This window comes from Taurulus bubalis, assembly GCF_910589615.1.
Source record: "Taurulus bubalis genome assembly, chromosome: 13".
In the NCBI taxonomy this organism is placed as follows: Eukaryota; Metazoa; Chordata; class Actinopteri; order Perciformes; family Cottidae; genus Taurulus; species Taurulus bubalis.
Window position 1 is genome coordinate 23,267,695 of NC_136601.1, and position 22,269 is coordinate 23,289,963.

At 42.8% G+C, this 22,269-nt stretch overlaps 1 protein-coding gene across 1 annotated transcript; it reads left to right on the forward strand.

Moving 5' to 3' along the window:
- Positions 1 to 1,989: 1,989 nt before the first annotated feature.
- Positions 1,990 to 20,133, forward strand: fbxo38 (F-box protein 38; the record flags this gene model as incomplete). The annotated part of the gene is made up of 20 exons (XM_079228740.1): positions 1,990 to 2,123; positions 2,459 to 2,592; positions 5,046 to 5,209; positions 7,205 to 7,370; positions 7,531 to 7,806; positions 8,725 to 8,818; positions 9,273 to 9,403; positions 9,608 to 9,778; positions 9,930 to 10,072; positions 11,142 to 11,334; positions 11,730 to 11,909; positions 12,004 to 12,159; positions 12,324 to 13,061; positions 14,142 to 14,242; positions 14,714 to 14,816; positions 15,837 to 16,003; positions 16,699 to 16,844; positions 17,089 to 17,192; positions 17,875 to 17,988; positions 18,135 to 20,133. The coding sequence occupies 20 exons, from the start codon at positions 1,990 to 1,992 to the stop codon at positions 18,311 to 18,313; spliced, it is 3,594 nt and encodes a 1,197-aa protein (XP_079084866.1). The 3' UTR covers positions 18,314 to 20,133.
- Between the last annotated feature and the right edge of the window lie 2,136 nt (positions 20,134 to 22,269).

Genomic DNA, 22,269 nt, shown 5'->3' on the forward strand with positions numbered 1-22,269 from the left:
AGAGAACTGCTCTGGGTTCAGAGAGCTGCTCTGGGTTCAGAGAGCTGCTCCGGGTTCAGAGAGCTGCTCCGGTGCGAGGAGAACTCCGGTTGCTCCTCACATGAGAGCTGCTGTTGCATCTTCACCCTGGGAGCGTTTAAAACGCAGATATAGATATATTTTTCCAATTACAAAAGGTTCGGTGAATGCACTGATGAAGCTGCAGGGTTCAGTACCTCCAATAAGGTTAAGAACCACTGCTCTAAATACTACATAGGATGGATATACATATGGGTGTTAACTGAAATGACGAGGCAGATGAATTAGCAAAGATTCAAAACCTAAGGTGAATCTAGACACTCCAATACAGTAGGTGGCAGCATGCACATTTTACGTTGGTTTACGGCCGCAAATGGCGGTGTTGGCAACGAAGAAGAAGAAGACGAAGAAGACGAAGAAGAAGAAGTGGTAGAGCGCAACTCTTTAGCAAATCCGCTGTAGCCACAGGATGGCCGAAGAGCAACATCACAGCGGCGTTGATAAAAAAATGCCGGTAGGTTAGCATCATTGCTAAAGGCCTTGTAGAGGCGATACAGTTTTAGTCACTGAGCTTGCTTTATTGTTTAGCTTTGTGGTTTCGTTTCTCTGTACAATGTTCGCTGCATCGATGCTAACAAGTAAGCTAGCTTTGACAAAGACCAGGTTAAACTTTACAGCATGATAACGTAAAACAAGTGTGACAGGTGAGGAATAATGGGGCTTCTTCAGTTTTAAAGTAGGTCTCACATTGTGATTAAACGTGTAACGTTCACTAGTTTGTAAACGGGGGTACTGCCGTTTGTAAGTTGGTTTATATTGTTTATGTTTTTTGTGGTTTTGCTGAAAGCTTCCAAGCGGAAGTGACATGCATTTACTATACAGCGTTACCATACCATCGTTAGGGAGTTGTTTTCCTTTTAGATTTCACCCACACACATCAACCTTGAAAGAAGCATCTGGAAAGTTCCGTGACTGTCCACCTAAAGGCATAGCATTTCCAGCAAGTAGCTCGTGCTAGCGTGTTAACGAAACTCGTGTTGACATGTGGAACTGCTGAAACGTGTGACAGACTCTCCTGCTGACGTTTCGGGCATTCATGAATCCCGAAGAGCCCAATGTGTTTGTCATTATCTTTACTAACTGGCGAGTACGAGGTCTCTCAGCACTGATGCTACCTCTTGCAACCTTGCTTTGCTTAGTATGAACAGTAAGATAAGCGTCTCAAATCCCTCAGTGTTTAATGTTATTATGACACCACCTGTTTCACAAGAAATATACCTAAATAAAACGTTACTGAGTAGCTGGTAAACAAAGTTCAGTGTCAGGCATGTGACAAGGTGTTTCTTAATGTATTCAATATTTATGTCAGCATTTATTGATACTCTGTTTGAAAATGAATTTAATGATCCACGTTACAACTGCAGAAGTTATTTAGTGACCTAAATGTTTGATGCTGCGTAGAAGTGAGAAGCCTAAATATATCATTTAGAAATGTATAGTTCTACCCGACCCACACGCCTGCCTCCTCCCAGAATATAATATTATTAATGTTTAAATGACAGATTGTGATTTGAAAACTTGAACATTTTCTGGTGAATGCAAAGAGTTCATTTTTTTTATTTCCATTGCTATAGAAGTGCATGTAGTGGGGATGTGTTCTCAAATCAACCTGATCAGCTGCAATGCGTCCGGTTGGTCTGATGAAAGATTGCAATGAAGGCACTTTATCCATGCTTATGCCTCTTCCCGGCAGAAGTAAGGGATTTGAGTCGTCTTTAATGATAGCAGAGCAGATCAATTTCCAGGTCACCTTCGGAGCAATGACACATTGCTCCCTCACTCCCGTTAACTTGTCTTCCTCTGTGATGTTGTGTCCAGAATTAAGGTTCATGCTTGGGAAAGAGAGCCTCCTGCAGGAGGGCGGAAGAGAGTGAGTGCGTGTGTATAAGCCTGGGCAGTGACACACAAGTGATGGGTCCGAGAAAGAAGGCCTCTAAACTCCAGCCTGTTGTGGGCAGCTGTGGAGGGGAACTGGTCCTGAGACCTAGTGAGCCCAAAGACTACATCAATGAGCTGTCCCATGAAGTCCTCTGTCACATATTCAGGTACACAGCCCTCTACCTACACAACATACTTTGTTTTTGAGTCTAGGGACAAGTCAGGTTCTACAGCATGTACGAACATTACCATGAATAGGATATCAGCACAATGGGTAAAACAAGTAAGGATAAAGGTGATTTCCCGGTTGTACTTTTCCCTTTATTTGAATATAATTGTCTAATATACCTGAGCAGTCAAGGTACTTAATCACATTGATGCAAAAATTGTATAAGAATCTAACGCTGTGTGCGCGTGCGTGCGCGATGGTTGACTTTACAGAAATAAGAGTTAGACCTTGACCCGAGCCTAAGGTTTTGAAAGTTTGAACATTGTTTTGTAGGTACCTTCCCATGAAGGACATCATGTGTATGGAGTGTCTGTCCAGAAAGCTTCGGGAAGCTGTGACACTCTACCTGCGAGTGGTCAAGGTAGTGGATCTGTGTGCTGGTCGCTGGTGGGAGTACATGCCTTCAGGTAAGCGCACAACCGGGGCCATCTCTAGCTAACACACAAGTTCAATGTTCAGGTGGAGGTGCAGCATAAAAAGATGTTTTCTTTAGTGGTGAAAGACGGACAGGTAGGTACTTTGCTGCCCTGACTTCTAGAGTTGGAGTTGGTTAACCGCTAATCAGTAGTTTCATCTACGGCCCCTCTAGTCCGGATCAAAGTGTCCTTGGGCAAGAAAGCCCTGATGGGCAGGTCGGGACTTTGCATGGCAGCCTCTGCCATGTGTGTATGAATGAGGTTGACGTGTAGCCTTTGAGTGGTCGGAAGACTAGAAAGGCTATAAAGTCAATGCAAGTCCATTGACTATTCCACAACTATAGGACCAGAACAGAGAAGCGCATTCACTGAGATGAGATCACAGGGTCCTCTGGGTAGCGGGTTGGCCATTCTTCCAGAGACAGAAGAGCATTATGGTCTTGCCAGAGTCTAGGGTTTAGACCAGGCTTGGTGGTTAATTAAAGTCTTGAACTGGGTGTGAGAGCTACAGCAGGTTTCCTCTCTTGAGCTGTGGAACATCTCCAGAGAATCGTGTCAGGACATGTTTGGAGTTGCACTTTCACACAAGCACACAAGAATTTGTCTGTTAGACGTGTTGCCACTTGCTGTTAATCCTCTGTTTGGACAAAAACAAAAGAAACTAAACGAAAATGCGGAATATTCGTTGGCAACTGCTTCGCATTCAAACCTTTCACACCGAGGTCAAGCCCATGTTCCATGTATTCCACTGAAAACTTTGCATCGTCACACAATCTTTGTCGTCATTGTTGTTTTTACTGTAACTCCACACTCAACTCTTCACACTGGAGATGGACTGTGTAGAGAGGTTACCATGTGGTAGCATCTAGGGCCGTGCGGTATACCGATTTCAGTTTTCCGTACGGTATGGAATTTTTCATATCGGTCGCCGCTGTTTAGCATGCAACAACATTTAATGTTCACAGCTTGAAGCTGAAAGAGCAGCGGACCGAGCTACTTACGTCTCATGTTAACTCACTTGACTTATGGTGTGCAAGAAATGACATCGCCAAAAGGCATGCTGGGTAAATGACACCACCCACACAGGAAGACTTTTCTTGTGCAGGAGGAAGTCTTTTCCTGTGCAGCAAAGTGTGCGGGCTTTACCCATCATGCATTTTGGCGATGTCATTTCTTGCACACCATGAGTCAACTTCTATCCGTGAGACGTAAGTAGCTCAGACCGCTGTACACGTATCTGTGACTGTATACATTAAATGTTGCTGCCTGCCGAAGAATGACAATAGTCGTTACGGCCGTGCATGTGCCACTAGTATCAAGGGATTCCCCTGGGTCCTAAATCCCTCCAGGTTTATCTCCCTATGTACCAATCAAAACAGCTGCTGGCCAGTTGCGAGCAAGTGGTGAATAAGATGGCGGTGGCGGTCCTTTTCGGCGTCAATAAATTAATGTGTTTATTTGGAGAAAAAATACCGTGAAACCGCCAGAATCGTGCAAAATACCGTGATATGAATTTTTGGCCATACCGCCCAGCCCTAGTAGCATCTTCTATAGGGGGTGCCAACGAGGCGTTTTATTATACCGATTGTAAACGCTGAGCTTCATTGCACTGTTTTTTATCAAACCTTATGAATTAGTTCATCATATGTATAGCATTGTAACTGTGGGCAAGTAGTCTAAGCATAAACTGCATGATTGTGAAGAGAGTTATTACCGGTTACAAAAAAAGAATGCCCGAGCGTTGTAAACAGTGGCTGAGAGTTGCGAATAATCCAAAACACGAAGAAAACACAGTTGATCAATAATTACAATCCAATGATGTAGGCCGACCGAAAATATATTATTTGAAGTTGGTCATATTGAGAATGAGTATAATGAGTAGACGCTTACTTTTTGTACTTTGAGTAAATGTTGATGCTAATACTTTTATTCTTTTACTTATTTGTTTTAATGCAGGACTTTTTCTATTTGTAACATAGTATTTTATTTACCGTGTGCTCTAGAAAATGTAATCATAAACTTATTGGTTGCATAAATGTGATTTGTTTATTCACACAATCGGACATAACACATACTTTGTGCCAGAGAGCTTGCAGGGTAAAGTCTGTTTAGGGTCCGGTCCAAATGATGTGACCATCTGCATTCTCACAGACTCTGAGTATTGATAGATAAATTCAGGGTTGCAGTGCATGTGTGAAAGGGGCTCTAGGGAGGTCGAACACTGGCTGTGGAGCAGCTTTCTGGACAAGCTGCAGAGGTCTGGTGGCAGACGATGAGTTGAGTGGTAGAGCAGGGGTGGGTGACAATACTGTTGAGTTGTGTACAGCAGCAGCTTATTCCAGAGGTGTTTTTGAGTACACAGCTGAGACCTTTGTGTCCTTTGTGAAAAGCACAGACGTATTGAGAAAAGAATCTGATTGAGTTCATTGTGTTTTCTGTGTTAGGCTTTACAGACGGGAGCTTTCTGCTCCTTTTGAAGAAAATGCCAGATCTGGAGCAGCTATATGGCCTCCACCCGCGATACCTGGAGAGGAGACGAGTCCGAGGCTACGAGGCCTTCAGTATACCCGGAGTCCTGGAGGCACTACAAGCCTGTCCCAATATACTGGTCAGTAAGTTGTGTGAGCACAATATCCTATTGCAGCAAGGCTTGTACATCAGAGAGACAAGAGCATGCAGGGTTTCAATCCAAGTCATATCAAGTGGTTCCACTGATTGGTTTCTCCTCAGCGGTTATTCTGTTGTTTGTTTGTAACAAAGCGGCATACTCTTGGTTTTCTGTGGCATCTAACAGCTTAGTTTTGACCCACAGGTGTGTGATCATTGTCTAGTCTGTCAGTTTTTCCTCCAGGGTGGCGTAAAAAGCTGGAAGATCAGCATTCTTGATTTCCTTTTAGGTCCTTTTTGAGTTGGTTGTTCCAATCAGTCAGTGACGTTGTTGCCTTCTTATTTAGCTATCCAACTTGTAAACAACATAACGAGGTTTAGAATCCGTTTTACTGCCAAGTAGGTTTGCACATATAAGAAATTCCTCTTGGTGATTTTGTGCGAAACAATAAACACAATGCAAAAATCATGAAACATAAAATAAAGTAGGGAGTCTAAGAAGTGCATACACATTTTCTTTTTTAAATGGGAGAGCTGTATTATTATTGATTAGGACAGCTGCAGTCAAGAAGAAACTGTTTATGTGGTTTGATATTTTTGTCAGAGGGATACGTTTGTGTCCAGGGTGGGACGGATCGGCCACAACCTTTCCTGCCTGCCTCAGGGTTCCGGAGGGATGGCAGATAGCAGCCAATCACCTTCTCGACTGTGCAACTGTGGCTCAGTGGTGAGCCGGGTCGTCCTTCAATCGCTTGCCCATGTTGATGTGTCCTTGAGAAAGACACTTAACCCCAAATTGCTCCCGTAGCTGTGCCGACAGTGTATGCATGTTAGTTAGTCGTGATGGGGCGATGGCACCTTAGCAACTGCCATGAGTATGTGAATCGGTGAATGGTGACATGTAGTGTGAAATCAGAAGACTTCCTTTATGAAGTCCACAACCATCTCTACTGTCTTCAGAGAGTTGAGCTCTAAATTGTTTTGACCTCGTTTGGTCATCAGCTAGTCGCGGACTCATCCCCATCTGAGACGACTCCAATGGGGGTGGTGTTGTCTGGTGACTGGTGGAGGTACAACTGTAGGATTCAGGGAGAAGAGTAGAGAGGGAAGGGTGCACCGTTGAGGGGAAGCCTTTAGTCTTGGAAGTGTTTCCCCAGCTTCACATGCTGCTTCCTGTCAGACCAGAAGTTGGTGACTTGCAGGTGAAGGCCCTTACCCTTACTGACTGTCCATAGAGTAGTTTCTTTTGTGCAAGGTTCTTTATTTCAATTGTTACCAATGATGAGAGAGCGGTTGTAGCTGCAGTGGAAAATCTCTGAACTTTTCAGAAAGGTACTGGTGATTGTCAATATGGATGAAGCCTCTGAGTCTCTGAGACATGTTTAAAAGGCTCTTTTAACTTCCATATGAAAGAGATCACTGTGGCTGCTGAAGAGATTCCTGTTTGGTCTGGACCTCCTGTCAAACTCTAAAACGACCTTTTGACCTTGAGTAAAGATTTTGTTTTGCCAAACTGCTGTTTCCAAGTTTAAGAATGGATGTTCATGCTTATACTTTTTCCACAGCTTTCAACTGGGGCTGAACAATTCATAAACATGTTGTTCTGCAGAGATTACTGGCCTACACATCATATCCTACAAACTAAAGAAAACGTATTTGTTTAATACAAATGCCTGCAAAATCAGTTTTTCACTGATTTATTCCCAAATCATTTAGCAATGCCGATATTCAAAATAATCGGTTACATATGTATTTATTTTATTACTGCAGCTTTGGCCATTACAGCTTAACACACACTACCTACCTTGGAAAACTGCAAGATACGGTTAAAGGGGGGGGATATCTAGCAATTGGACCTTTTTTTTTTTTTTTTAACCCTCGTGTTGTCTTGGGGTCAAAATGACCCATCAACACACATACATATACACTCGTACACGGGTCATTTTGACCCCAAGACAACACAAGGGTTAAGTCAAATAATTTTACCTTATTTCAGGGGGTGGAGACTTCCCATCTGGAGCTGGTGGAAGCCATATGGAACTACATGCCCCAGGTTCATATTCTGGGAAAGTTCCGTAACCGTAACGGAGCTTTTCCCATTCCTGCTGAGAACAAACTGACCATCCCCATAACTGCAAAAATCCAGACGCTACATCTAGTGGGTGAGTAGGACCACAACAGAAAACAAATCCTCACTACAGGATGTAAAACGGCTTCATCCTGTTGGTGCATGGGTGACGTGGTCCTGTTGGAGGGCCTAGCTGTGTCAACTCTAGTTTTTGCTTTACTGGTATACTTCACATGGTTTTTTGTTTTTCACAGGTGTGAATGTCCCAGAGATCCCCTGTGTGTCCATGCTTCGCCACCTTTATCTGAAGTGGGTCCGTCTCACCAAACCACAGCCGTTTAAGGACTTCCTGTGTGTGAGCCTAAGAACCTTTGTCATGCGGAACTGTGCAGGACCAACCAACTCCCTCAAATATGTTCCCCTGGTTACTGGGTTAGCATCCGCCCGGAACCTAGAACAGCTGGAGTTGGTGCGAGTTCCCTTCCTGGGAGGGCTGATCCAACACGTGGTAGAGGACAGTTGGCGGTCAGGTGAGGCGATCATGTATTTAAAATCCGCCCTATGTGTTGGTTTTCCTAAAGTAATATGCATTTGTCCTGTTCCCATTAGTAATGTAGCAAACCGTAGTAGATCTGTGATCCGTACGGACCCTCCTGTGGTTTGTACGCATGTGAATCGCAAATGAATTACAAAGTTTAATATAGTGTGATAATACGTTTTACATTTCAAAACGACAAAAATGATCTGTATCAGCCGATATGGCTCATCAGCAATCGTTATCAACAAAAAATAAAAATAAATTTCAGATGGTCCTACCCGTGAGTTTAGTGTATCCCTAGTGCCCATGAAGTTTAATCGGAAGAATGTATGGTTAACACACTGCATGTGAACTTCTACATTGCTTTCATCTTTGTGGCACAGTTCAAATAGTTCAGGTCCGACTTAAGACATTTTGTCTTATTTATGTGGTGTGGAATATGCATGACATTTTTTGTTAAATTTTCATTCCTTTGTCTTGACTCGCCATGCTTTCTTTTTGCTCTATTATTCAGAATGACAATCATTTCAATTATATTTTGTCATGCCAGATGATTTTGATCCTCATAGGCCGGGGTTGCACTTGTCTTTTCAGTCGGACTATTGTAATCGGTTACGCCAGATCAGAACTTCGCTGTGTCCTCATGTGTGTCTATACTTGACACACAATATTTTCTTTCAGATTCCTGGTTGTTATTGCTTTTTTCTTTCTATTTCTTTTGCACTGCAGACTTGCATAGTCGCCCACTCATGTTGTCTGCGATTTTCCTCAAATACAGCTGTAACTGCTCTGATCCTCTTGTCCCCTCATCTCTAAATACCAATTGTGATTTCATATTTCTAGCTAAAAAGCACACCTTTTTGATTTAAGTTTTTGTTTGTTCTTTGTGATGCTGTCTGTCTACCTCCAGGAGGCTTTCGGAACCTCCACACCATTGTGTTTGGAGCCTGTAAGAACGCTCTGGAAGTGGACTTGGGCTACCTCATCATCACCGCTGCTCGCAGGTGCACAGCCAGTCATCAATTCCTGAAACTAACTGAGGGGCAAACACAAGTCCATGTTTAAAGCAAAATGCAAAGGGATACATCTTGTGGGCAATTTTGAGACACTGTTCAGTCACTTTACAAAGTAAAGAGTAAATGTAGTAAGTAAGAATGATACGCAGTGTGTGAGCTTGTTAAGGCCTCACAGGCAACAATATCTGTGGGCAGTATGTCAGAATAATTCTCACAGCATTATTTTGCTATTTATGTAAACTGCGGGACTAATAAAGGAATATCTAATCTAATAACATTTATTCTTGTAAACGAACAACGTTCATGTTAGAAAACTCAGAATTCACCCAGGATTTTTTAACTTTATCTAACAGCAGAAGATGCCCTCAGTTGCATACTTGATTCAAGTGCTTAGTAGGACCAACAGAAATACTTACCTCCATGATGTCTGTGTGTTGAACAGGCTTCACGAGCTGCGCATCCAGCCTTCACTGACTAAAGATGGAGTCTTCTCAGCTCTCAAAATGGCTGAACTAGAGTTTCCTCAGTTTGAGACACTTCATCTGGGATACGTGGATGAGTTCCTGCTGCAATGTTAGTTCCTTCTATCCAATATGACCACCAGGCTCCGAGAACACGTGGCATGTTTCCTGTACTTAATCCACTTTTTTACAGCGTGTAGCTGGTACCGATTTCACAGTCTCACCGGGCTCTCCCACAGTGTGTCGACTTGGATTGAATAAGTTAAATTAAGTTAACAGGTGTGTTCGAAACAATGTTTGTGTTTGCTAAATTCAGGTAAGCTGAGTCATTCGGAGCTGGTGAAGTACGGTCTGGCTGATGTCATTGAGAACCCCGGCATCATCACGGATATCGGCATAAAGGTGGTGAACGAGGTGTTCACTAATATTAAATACCTGCTCATCTACAACTGTCCTCACCTGCATAACCCTCACCACTGGATCACAGGTAAAACACACTCACCACCACTTGGCTAGCTTCGGTCACACATGGCCTGAATATTAATGTCTATATGTCACTTTCTCTATATTATAATAAAAATAATAAGGGTGCTTGATAAGCAAGTAGTCATGTTCTGCTTGTTGGTTTCTGTCCTCAGATCAGTCCAGATGGAGTCGCCTCGTTGATCTCACTCTGGTCCGCTGTCATGCTATTAAACTGGAATCCTTCTCCCAGTTCATAGAGTTACTGCCCAGTCTGGAGTTTATCTGTCTGGACCAGATGTTTAGAGAACCACCCAAGGTATTCAGACACTCGCAGCAACGTGAACTATTACATGTATTTATCTCACATATGCTGGAATGGGGAGTTTCGCCCACATCTCTAACGCCATGCAACTAAACTCCAGAATCCAGGTTTCCAGGATAATTGAAAAGCTTGCTCGCCCTTCAGCTCAATCTTTGTCTTTACCCTCCACCTGATCAGTGCCCAGTTAAAGTGGCCAGTTAAAGTTACACATGTGCAACTTTCAACAGAGCTGAGAAGGAAGTGAGATGCTCACTCCATAGCTACTTCTATCATCAGCTCCAGAAAGAAAACATGTTAGATATTTTTTTTTTTACGGCTAATTCAAAACCAACCTTCTAACCTTGAAGCTCATTCGGTCCGTACTGGTTTCAGAGCCATTCCCCTGAAGAGATGTCTTTAACAGATCTCTCTTCAATGGCTCTGAAACCAGTGCGGACTGAATGAAAACTGTTCTGACCTTGCAATATTTTTAAACCATCAGATAGGGCTGGGCGGTATACCGGTTTCAAATTTCCATACGGTATGAATTTTTCATATACCAACATAGCCGTAACAACTGTGTTGCCCAGCTCGCCCACGATCACAACAAGAAGAAACTCCGTCGCTACTTAAAAAAACGGAAAAGAGCGGTGCAGGAGGAACAACAAGAGATTTTTGGCCATACCGCCCAGCCCTACCATCAGACACAAAAGGAAACTAATACTAGTCTATGTTATTGTCAACACTTTCACAGTTTAAGTGTGCTATACAAGTGCAGTCCATTTACCATGTCCAGTGCAGGCCTACCACTGCCTTCTACATCAAAATGCATTCATTGTGACTAAAATGCATGATGAGTTATAATCAGTAGCTGTGTGCCCACTTGGTATCACCATAACTATTTTTTTACTGAGTCACCATAACTGAGTTAATGTCGTTAAAAGCAGAAACACTGCATGTTCTACTTAACAACAACAGTAGAGGAAGTGAATTGTTAATATGTTGGTAATGCCTAGTCTAGTTAATAAAGTTAGAATATGTGCTGATCCATATTCTGCATATCGTGTGTGTGTGTGTGAGACAGGGCTGTGCCAGGGTGGGCCTGAGTGCAGGAACTGGTATTGGCGTGTCCTCAGCACTGGTCAGTAACCAGAACTCCAACAATGACAATGACAACAACAACAACCACCACCACCATGAGGCCAACCTGCCTCCTGCTCCTCCACCTGTCGTCAACAACATCATCAACAACCAAAGACGGCAGCAGCAGAACAATGGCAAGTCACACCTGTATTTTTAGTCAGCAGGGCAGCATCAATCACAACACAGCAGCTCATCAACGTCATGGATTTTGGCTTCTAAAGTATTTCGACCCTTCATTTTTTACATTTTACATGGAAACATAGCAAGGACAAATAGCGCAGCAAGAAGCACACCTGAATCCTGTATTGGGATTACTAGTGCTCTGTACAAATAGAAACTGAGTTAAATTTGAATTTTACATTTTAAATGGCATCACCAGAAATATTTTGGTTTGACTCCTGTCTGCATGTGAAGAAACCTGAACCCTAAGTTGTTCCCCAGGCCCGTCACATCAGCCATCTGCTCCGAATGGGTTAAATGCAGAGGCTTTATGTTTTGATCAAAATAAAGTTAAAGTTTGTCTTCACAGCACCAGTGGAGGTAAATGGGATGGAAGAAGAAGAGGAGGCGGTGATGTTGGAGGCGGAGAACATGGAGGCTGGGCCTCAGATAGAGCTGAAAGGAGCAGGAGGGGAGGTGAGAGTCGATGGGGCTCCAGGGCCCAGTCATCCAGCTGGAGCACCACAAGCTCCTGATGAGGAGGAAGCAGGTTAGGAGCTGCCCTTTCATACTCCCCATTTTCATAAGCTCTCCTTATTTATTGTATTTGTTATGTCTGCTGATACATCCCCCTCCCTCTCCAGGTCCCAGTGGTTTAGTCCAGCAGTGTAGACCAGCTGGTGCCACTGTTCCAAAGCCACCGCTGGTCATTTCAGACTCTGACAGTGAAGAAGAGGAAGGCCTTGTTTCAAGGCTAATGCCAGCTTCCTGTTTGCAGCAGCCAGCTTCTTGTACAGAAGGTGTCAGCACAACACGGAACACGGCCAGCAGTCAGTCACTACACGTCTCACCTTTCTTGTTCAATTAAAAAAAAATTGTGCTGACACACACACGCATTAAGACTTTGAAAAGCACAAGAGCTCGGTTCACCCCACCAGTATAACATAAATGTTTGTGTTTCCAGGTAAAGGAAAGACTCCTCTGAGGCGGGGCAGCAATGTAGCTGTATCAGTGGCGGTCTCGGCAGATCAGACAAAGACTCGGGTGTTAGAAAGCAGCTGTGAGAAGAGCTGTCAGGTGACCAGTGAACAGATTAAAGCCGACATGAAGGCTGCTGTTGAGAACAGCAGGAGGACTAGCGTTAAAGGAATTGCCAAAGAGGCTGTGGAGACTTCTGCAAAACCTGGGGATGACTGTGGGCCAATACGGGGCACTGGGAGTGCTGGGGCAGCAGCAAGGACCGGGGTGAGGACAGTGACTGGATCAGTGGGCAGGGTTGGACCTGGAGCAGCCACATCCAGGCAGGTTGGTGGATGTGGGAGGCTGGTGGTGGGGACCAGCCACCGAGCAACCACAACCACGGACAGAGCGACGGGAACTGGCAGGACTAATGACTGCACAGAGGGCCCCTCTGGTGCACAGATTGGGGACAGTTGCCCAAGGGAGACTGGGGTGAGGCAGAGCTCTGGTCCTGCCTGTGCGGACAGTCTGGAGCCCAGAGGTGCTGCTGCAAACCATGCTTCTAGGAGAACAGAGCAGCTGATTGGACAGGGAGAGAGATTGCCTACCCCTGCTGGATCGGCCTGTGCTACCTTTTCAGGTTCACAGCAGGGTCAGGCCAGAGACGAGGACTTCGTTCCTAGACGGCCTTTGACCCGATCCTGCACTCGTATGTCCTCTGTGTCCCTGATATCTGAGACAGGTAAGACCAGGCACAGAACACATGTAGGGAGTGAAACTTTTGATCTTGTGTAAAACCTCAGGTCTGTGGTTTCCTGTTGGTGCACATCGAGCTCAGTGAAGTGGTAATTCTGCAGCAATTTAATTTGCGCCTCTAAAGATTAAGAGATGAAACGTATAACTGACACATATTGATCTAACTCGCCCTTTAAAAAGCAGGACGAGCATAAAACAAATTTAAATAAATGGGGACAAGACTTTAAAAAAAGTAAACCAATACTAAGATCAGTTGCCTCTCATAGATTATCCAAGAACTACCTCCTATGTATATCAGCATAGTTGCAGAGCCTAAATTATTAAAATATCTCAACAAAAAAAAGTCAAAAATTAAATGTGAGTTGTATTGCTTTAAAGTCCTATTTTAGTGCTACCTTGAGCCAGTAGGTCTGAAGACTTAGTTTGAAAACCATCCTCATCTCTGCTTGAGGCTGGTGACCTGAGGCTACATTCGCCTTTGCTACAGTAATAGCAAAACGCACACACCTGAATGTACGACTGAACTGTCTGCAGTTGAGTTGCATTGTGGGTAATAAAGGTGCCAGGTTATGACAAGGAGGAAGAATGTGTCTAATAATGACACATTCGCACATCCCCAGTCTGACATGAGTACATCTTGGTTATATCATCAGGTCAAGTCTGCATCGGTACCAGTATTTTTAATCTGGCAGAGCAAAGTCCAGTCCAGAGGGGTCCACCATGTCTGAGACCGGTTTCCATATCTTGACAAATCTCTTGACATTGTCAAGGGATTTGTCAACTTTCCCAGAGGAAGAACTTCTAAAATCCCCTTATACTAATCGTCCCTAGAAGGTATCTCTAGAAATCCAGAATTTAAGAATAGTCTAAATAGTTTAGCGTTGCCACTACTCCTTGCACTGCTCACTTTAGCTGCCAAAACACATTGGGGAGGTGAACGCTCCATATCTGATCAAGGAAACCACTTTGTCCTTCACTTCTCTCCAAAATGTTTGTATCTTTACACATTTCCAAAGCTGCTTACTTTTCTATTGTTAAAGGTGATATTTTTGCCACCTATGTTAAGATCTTTCCAGAGCCAGGCCTCGAGTAGCAGTGAGGAGGAAACGAATGGCTGACAAATCAACCAGCACCTCAGACCCGGTCACTGAGGACGACCATGTACAGGTACGCTCTCACTCACTCACTCACTCACTCTCACACACACATTTGTTTCCACTGAGACATTATAGTCACAGTTGATCAGAGTTACAAATGTGTTGTTGGAAGACCAAATGGGTGAATTCTTTATGCATTTACATATACTGTACACAGTATGTAATACAGTTCTCATAAACTTGTGACTGATGCACAAGATTTTCAAAATTAGTTTTCATCCCCTGGGGGGAGCCAAAGTGTGGCATGTGGGGCTGAGAGGGAGATACCTGAGGTTAGAAGGACTTTTTTCTTCATGTTGGTTGTCTTAACAAATTAATTAATCAATGGTTGCTCTGCTGCTGTTCTGTTTTTAAATGCTTTTAGTCGCAGAGTCATGTGAGCTCCAATGAGCCAGGGTGCACATGTGAGGAAGGTTAACAGTAGTGTACTGCGTATCCTTTGTTATATAATTGACATACTGAGTTGCTTTTGCTCATGCAGATTTTGTCTCTGAAGAGTAAGAACCTGGTGGGCATCACTCTGACCAACTGTGGGATCACTGACCTGGTCCTCAAAGACTGCCCCAAGATGATGTTCATTCATGGTAACGGACCAACAAGGACACTCGTATATGATGACTCGTGTGGATGTTTTTCTCACAGTTTTTGCATTGGAAAGATGTACTAATAATCTTAAATATAAACATCTTGGAGGAAATGGTCTATTTTTTTAAATTAATTCTTCTTCTTTTTTTGAAGTTGCGTCACAAGCTGTACAAATGTTGAATTAGCGAAGTAGCTACTAGAAGAGAGTCTAGCCAACCACATAAAAAGATCCATGTTGACCTGAAAGGGTCGGGATACTTAGTCATAAAAACATGTAAAGCCAATTAGTTTTGGTTCACAGAACACATTAGGGCTGGGAGGACACGACGTATCTTTTTATATAGCTACATTTAAAGTGGTACTGGACAATTTTTCAATCTAGCGTTTCCGGGCCCCTTTTGCTGTGAGGCGACAGTTCTAGCCACTACACCACCGTGCAGCCCTGTAAATCATTCCTAATGCTAGTCCACGGCTCTACTGCCAACAGCATCGGGTCTCTCCCTCTTCTCTTGGCAGTCTCTCCCTTGCTGCAACCGACACAACTGCTTTATGCAAATCAACTGTGCAGCAGGGAAAGCAAGGCTTATAGGGAACAGATCCAAATGCTGATGGTGTCATTATTCTACAGCCACTACATTGTGTAATTAACAATTACTTAGTTAAAGCAAAAAAAATTGTCTATTTCCGCTTTAATGGTCAACTTTGGAACCTTGAACTCTTTAATGATGCGGTGTCATTTTTGGAAAAACGCCATTGAATCTAAAAATATTACCAAATTGAGTAAACGACAGATCATTTTAAGATGTATTTATAGTCTAGTAACCTGCGTTGACAAAAATGAGCTAAACAGAGAGTTCATGACTCTTCTTCAATCCAGGGTTTTGTCTGACAGTGGTATAGTCCTCTAAATAAACCCTTTTCAAACCTTATGTTGAGTTCTAATAACAGAACTCCCAGCAGTTATGCAGAGTCAAAAAGCCTTCAGTCACAGTGTCTCGTTGTGTCCTCCCTCTCTGTAGCCACCAGATGTCGAGTGTTGAAACAGCTGCGGGTAGAAAGCGCACCCATAGTGAACAGGTTTGATTACGCTCAGTGTAAGAAGCTGGACATGGAACAGGTCCTGGATCAGATACTGAGAATGCCTCCTGAAAGGAACCGCATCATCTACATGCGCCCTATGCACCAGGTTGGTAATCTCTGACGTCATCTCTATTTCCTTGGAAACAGAATCCTAACCATGGATGTATTAAAAAAGCTGGATTCAACGCAGCCGCTCAGGCTCGCTGACGGTTGGACTGGGTGGCCGCTCGCGATCGCATAGTACACTTATTACTCTTTCTATAATGAATTTGTAAACCATAAAGGTTTTCTATTAGTAAAGTACTTTTGAAGTGTGTCATCCCAATGTAAAGTCTATGGGCAAAACAGAGGAAATTGGAATAGGCGGAAGCCGACCTGAAGCTAGGGGTCTTTGGCTTTTTATTCAATTGACAGGGTGCCACCCAGTTAACTTACTACAGACATGTCAGTATCTACTGTTCAACAGGCATAAGAACACTCAGACCACAATATATGTATCCCATTACGGCCCTTACATTATACTGTGACCGTAAATACAAAACAAATTTAAAGTTGAAAAAATTCAACTTTAATTTGAAAAGCTTTGTAGCATCACAGGAAAAAAACGGTTGATATATTAAAACCAGAAATAAAAAAAGTCGCCAACAATTTCGACGATTTTAAGTTTTCAACCATTTGGACATCAATTTCATGCAGGAAATGAATACAACACATCTTTCATAAATAGGAAAGTTGGACAAACACATCCCATAATGTTGACATTGTTCTTACCTCTACATCTCTTTACCTTTCTCCCTTCAGATCGACTCGGTAGCATTGGAGCGTCAGCTCTTCCAGGGGCCTTATCCCTATCACATCGCTATAGTGCACGAGTTCAGCAACCCTCCAAATATACGCAACAAGGTTCGCATTCGCAGCTGGATGGACACAATAGCCAACATCAGCCAGTGAGTAATGTCTCTGATAACGGGCATTCAGTCAGAAATCAATCCCTTTCTGATCAAATTCTTTCTTGCATGTTAACCTTAATGAGAGAGTGAATGTGGTTTAATTAATCAGCATGACCGACCATCCAGGAGAAAGGGGCACTCAGTTGATCCAACGACCACCTTTCCTAAAGATCAGCACTATAGTCTGTATAATCTAATAAAATGCAAACTAAACTGTTCTCTGTATGTCTTTCTGTCTCAGAGAGTTGATCAAGTACGAGTTCTTCCCAGAGGCTAGTAGGACAGAAGAGGATGTGAAGAAGTATCCCACATACCCCTGGGGCCGGGACATCTATACACTCGAGGGTAACACCGTTACATCTCTATTAAACCTCAAAGGTTTCTAAGTGTCCCATGAAGGTAGACATGCACATAAGAGTCAACCAAACCGTTTTCTCATTTGAGTGCTTTCATTCTTCACGTTAGTGTTGAAATCAGTGCCTACTTTGTATTGCATGTTAGAATGAGCTTGAAAGATGTGACGATATTTATTATTTGGTTGGAAATTCTTTGCAGCCAATGACTTGCTGAAGCCTCATAAGGTTTGTGGTTATAATATAAAGGCTCTCACATGCATTTTTTTCAGCTCTCGTTCTTCAGAGGAAGATCGTTAAATTAGCAAAATAAAATGACAAACCTCGGCCAAAAAATAGCCCCAAAACCATTGCCGATGTATTCAGTCCATCGACGATAGCGGATTAATTGGTCCAGTGGCCCAAGTCCTACTCTGTTCACCCAATATGAACTCCCCAATATGAACTCACTGTGCTGGAGTTCAGACACAATACAATCTTCTGTTTACAGTGCAATAATCAGTGATGTAGAGAAACTGTGTTAGAGGCGGAACATCTGGATACATCCTGTTGAAGAGAAAGCGCTTGAAGTATAATGTATGGCTTCTGTCCAAACAAAACGAGTTGAATGGATGTGTGGTTCAGTCCTCATCTCTCCTCCTTAAGGTAACGTCTTCTATGATGTAATTGTTCAGGACTGGTGGATGGTGCTCCCTACAGCATGATAACAGACTTCCCCTGGCTGAGGACTCTGAGAGCAGCTGATCCCAACAGTTACGCCCGCTATGACTTTGAGGATGACGAAAGCAGTGAGTGCAGTCAATACTTTCATCGGTCTTTAAAGAGGAAACTCGCTAAACGTCCACAGTTCTCGGTCAGTCATTACCATTGACCCTGTGACAGACAGAACCTTTTCATATGTCTTAAACTGTTTTCTCTCTGTGTTGTGTGAAAGCCACCATCTACGCACCCAGGCGTAAAGGCCAGCTGTCAGCAGACATCTGCATGGAGACCATCGGGGAGGAGATCTCAGAGCGCCGACAAAGCAAAAGAGGAGTGTTTCAGAGGGTGGTGGTGCTCTTCCTCCATCACTGTGATACACCAGGAGAACCTGTGGATGATGACTACATCTAGACAGAAGAGGTAGATGACGGTCCTGCAGCGCTGCCTGAGCTCCTGACTGACACACTTTTATTTGGAAAAGAGACATGGAGATGTTGACCCTGTTTGGATGAGGTTCACGGCCTATATCTGACGCTGATTTTCTTAATATTTGAGCAAAATCTTAAAGCCTGTATGACCGCCCTAGAACCGTACATTCTCAAGTAATATATATCTCTAATATAGTCCTGTTTGGCCAGTATTGACAGCATAACCCCAGGCATCTGCACATCTGCTTGTCTATCGTGCAAGGAAGGGTTATGCGGTTTGTCTGATCTTTCACCCGTCCACTGCCAAAGTCTGCCTACCTCTGCACCACGTGACCAATCACAGACAGAAATGGCCTTAGACAGAAATGTCAAAGAAGATATGCTTTTTAATTCAGTTTTAAGTTCTTTTTTCTTTAACATGGAGAATAGTTGTTGGCTTTGGATGGTGGACAGTGTGCGTCATGGCTTTGCATTTTACCACAAGCACTAGATGGAAAAGAGGCCGAGATGTTCAGTCCATGTGGAGCTGAAAAAAAGGAGCACTTGCTGCGGTTGATTCTCGTACTAAGTATCAGTCGTCTTTGCATGACAGGCCTGTTAGAAAAATACTGAATGCCCCACTGCCAGGGAAACTGCTGGATTCATGAAATAGTTTGTGTAGCCACTCATCCAGCCTGACGAATCACAACACTTCCATGCAAATATTACGATGCAGTAGTTACCACAGACTATGCAGCATTGACAGAACGGCTGCAAGTTTGGCTTTGTTGCAGTTGGTCAGTTCTGACCTTTCCCAATGACCGAAGTGTGTGTGTGTGTGTGTGTGTGTGTGTGTGTGTGTGTGTGTGTGTGTGTGTGTGTGTGTGTGTGTGTGTGTGTGTGTGTGTGTGTGTGTGTGTGTGTGTGTGTGTGTGTGTGTGTGTAAAATGGACCATGTGGGCGATACGATTTTGAGATTCGTCTGAATTCTGTTAGGAGGGAATTATGAGAATAAAGGCAGAATTCTGACTTTGTTCATATTTAGACCTTTTTCATTGGACTTGGGATTGTAAAAGAGGGATGGTCAGTGATGTCATACATGTTTTCATACAGTATGTATCAGAATCAAAAGTATGTATCCTGCTAACAAAGGGATGACAATTATTCACCCAAGAATCTCTTGTGCAATAGTTGGAAACTGAGAAGGAAAAAAAACGTTGAAATGTAGTTGGTGTGACTTTATGAACCCTTGTTCACTGCGTCTGAGTTTTTGCTTATTAAGTCTGTGAAATCAGACTGCTAGATTGAAACTGTTGTATTCTGTCAGGTGGCGATACTCCTAGTTCTAAAGTTATTTTTTGGGTCTGCACTTAATCTCTCTGGTCTAAAAGAAGTTGTAATATGAACTGAACCATCAAAATGTTTTTGTTTTTCATTTTCAGAATTCATTTTCATTGCTAAGGATTGCTTTTTCCTCTAGCTTCCTCTAAATGATTGAATTGGTCATGTCTATGGACAGATCTGTTCTGTAGGACTGTAGAGCAGTGGACGCGACTGACTGTCCAGGTTCAGGTTGTATCAGGTATTCCCCAAATATGTTAAAGGGGTTGGGTTCAGAAAGATGAGCAACTTCATCATTAACTGACTGTGAATGTTCCCTATCACAGGAACTGAAAATTCTTTTTGCAGGTTGAATGGACTGAATATGATGCAAGTTCAGACTTCTGTTTGTGTATAGACTGTACAGATGTCATGGATGAAGATATGCTTCCATGGTGTTTATATGTTTATAATGAAAGAACAAGACTATTTCACATTGAAAAATAAAATAACCAAAAAGAATTCTGGTTGTCTTTGTTGCATCTTTATTTCTGATTCTCTACCATTGATCGGTTGATTGTAATATTGTAATGGAAGTGTTTTGAAGATGAGGTCTAATGATATCATATACACAGCAAACCTAGTGGTTATTCTACCATTATTTGGTGAACAAGGTCTGGAGCTACAGAAAACTCTTGAGTCATAAGTAAATTATACATGAAAAATACTACTGTTATCTAATGTACTTTTCCCTTCATTTTTAATTGGTTGGTAACAAATGAAAATCATCATTGATGTATTTACTTCCAGTCAGATTAAGCTAATCAAATCAAAGGAGGATTTAAGTATTTCCAATTATGGTGCCCCAAACGCATGACCCAGGAGCATCCCAGGAGACTGGACTCTAAAATGAAGGATACTAACAAGGATGAGGTGTTCTATGCCTCGGACATAGAGAATATAAACTGAGATAGATTATTGAAATCTACTTAGTTGTTTTGACAATAAAACCTAATCTGAGATATTAGTCAATTAATTATTTGTACAGATAATTTCTTTGTTAAATTTATTTTTGACTCAAACCAATTACAAGTCTTCATAGAGAAGTAAAAAAACACTTGACAATTAAATAGTTTTTCCAAAACCAATCGGCATCAGCAGATCAAATTGAGCATGAAGCCCAAGAAAGGCTTTGTCCAGCCCTAATACCTGCTTGGTTATTCCTTGAACAGAGGAGCTCAGAAGCCCTTCTAAAGGCTCTAATAGTAATGGTACAATGTAAACTGAGCTGAGATCCTCCACGCTGTGTCCATCATATTCCAGAACGCAGTCCAAGCCGAAGGAGAACTATTATTCTAATTTGATCAGCACTCTTGTCAAGCACTGATCGATCACCATAACTCTGCTGTCACTGCACCTATAGGGGTTCTTTGACTGGCTGAAGGTTATTTTCCTTTAAATGGGTATAATTGATAAGATTAACACCATTCATATCAAATAAAACATCTGCATCCTTGTTCACTTGTGTTGCCTTTCCTAATTGAAATGTTATTAAGTGTTTGAATGTCAAACTGCTGAAACTTCTATCTTTGAACTTGCTTAGAGCCGGTCTGTTCGTGCTGAAGGTTCCAGAGCAGAGTGGAGCTGACAGAAAGCAGATACAGGCAGCTGTAGATCTACCTGTATGCACATTGCTAATTCTGGCTCCACTAATCTCTGTCCTTCCTGCTTTGACAAGTTGTAGTGGAGTAGGGAAGATGGAGTCTCTCTCTCTCTCTCTCTCTCTCTCTCTCTCTCTCTCTCTCACACGTGTTTTTGTGAATCCGACTCTGCTGCTGTCAGTCAATGTAAACAGAGTGAGACTGCCCACAGCCTCCTGCCGTTCCAGTGACTTCCTGTGACACTAAACAGCTCCTGTTAGGTCCTCACACTTACATAACATGGACTCGAATCTCATGTTTCGAAAGTTTTATAATGTAAGATAAAAAACTTAAAAGGTACTTTCCATTAGAGATATGCACACTCTGTACTCCCCTCAGGTCCTCTGGCAGGCCTGGCTGGGGCTAAAGAGGCTAAAATCATTCCCGTCGTGGAGTAAGGGATCTACTGGGTGAATATCTTAAAAGGAGCAAGATGATTTAGTAATGTGTAAACCAATAACAAAATATCTTAAAATAAGGAGAGCATTACCACTAGTAAATACAATATGCGCAAGTTTCTCAGTATTGGCCTGGGAAAGGATTAGACCCACTACTAATACTTGGCCTTTTGTAAGGCAAGTCCAACCAAATACTTTTGTTGCCTAAACCCAAAAACTAGATAATTCTACAATTCATGTGACAAGCAGAAACTGTATATTTCCTGTGAACGCAGAAGTTTATTTTGAATAACATGCTGTCCCTGAGCTAGAGGGGTTTTCTAGAGCGTCATAGTTTGAAGTGTGGGCCACTGACCAAGCGCCGGGATGTGACGAGTTGGCAGTGAGTATGTGTTGCCACAGATGTTCTGGTCCAGTCCTCCATCTCAGAGTGCATCCACATTCCACCATTTTTGCAAGGACTGGCAGATCGGAGAACCAAACTAACTACCGAGTTATTGCTTTGGATAAAAGCGCCAGCTAAATGAAATGTAATGTGTGTG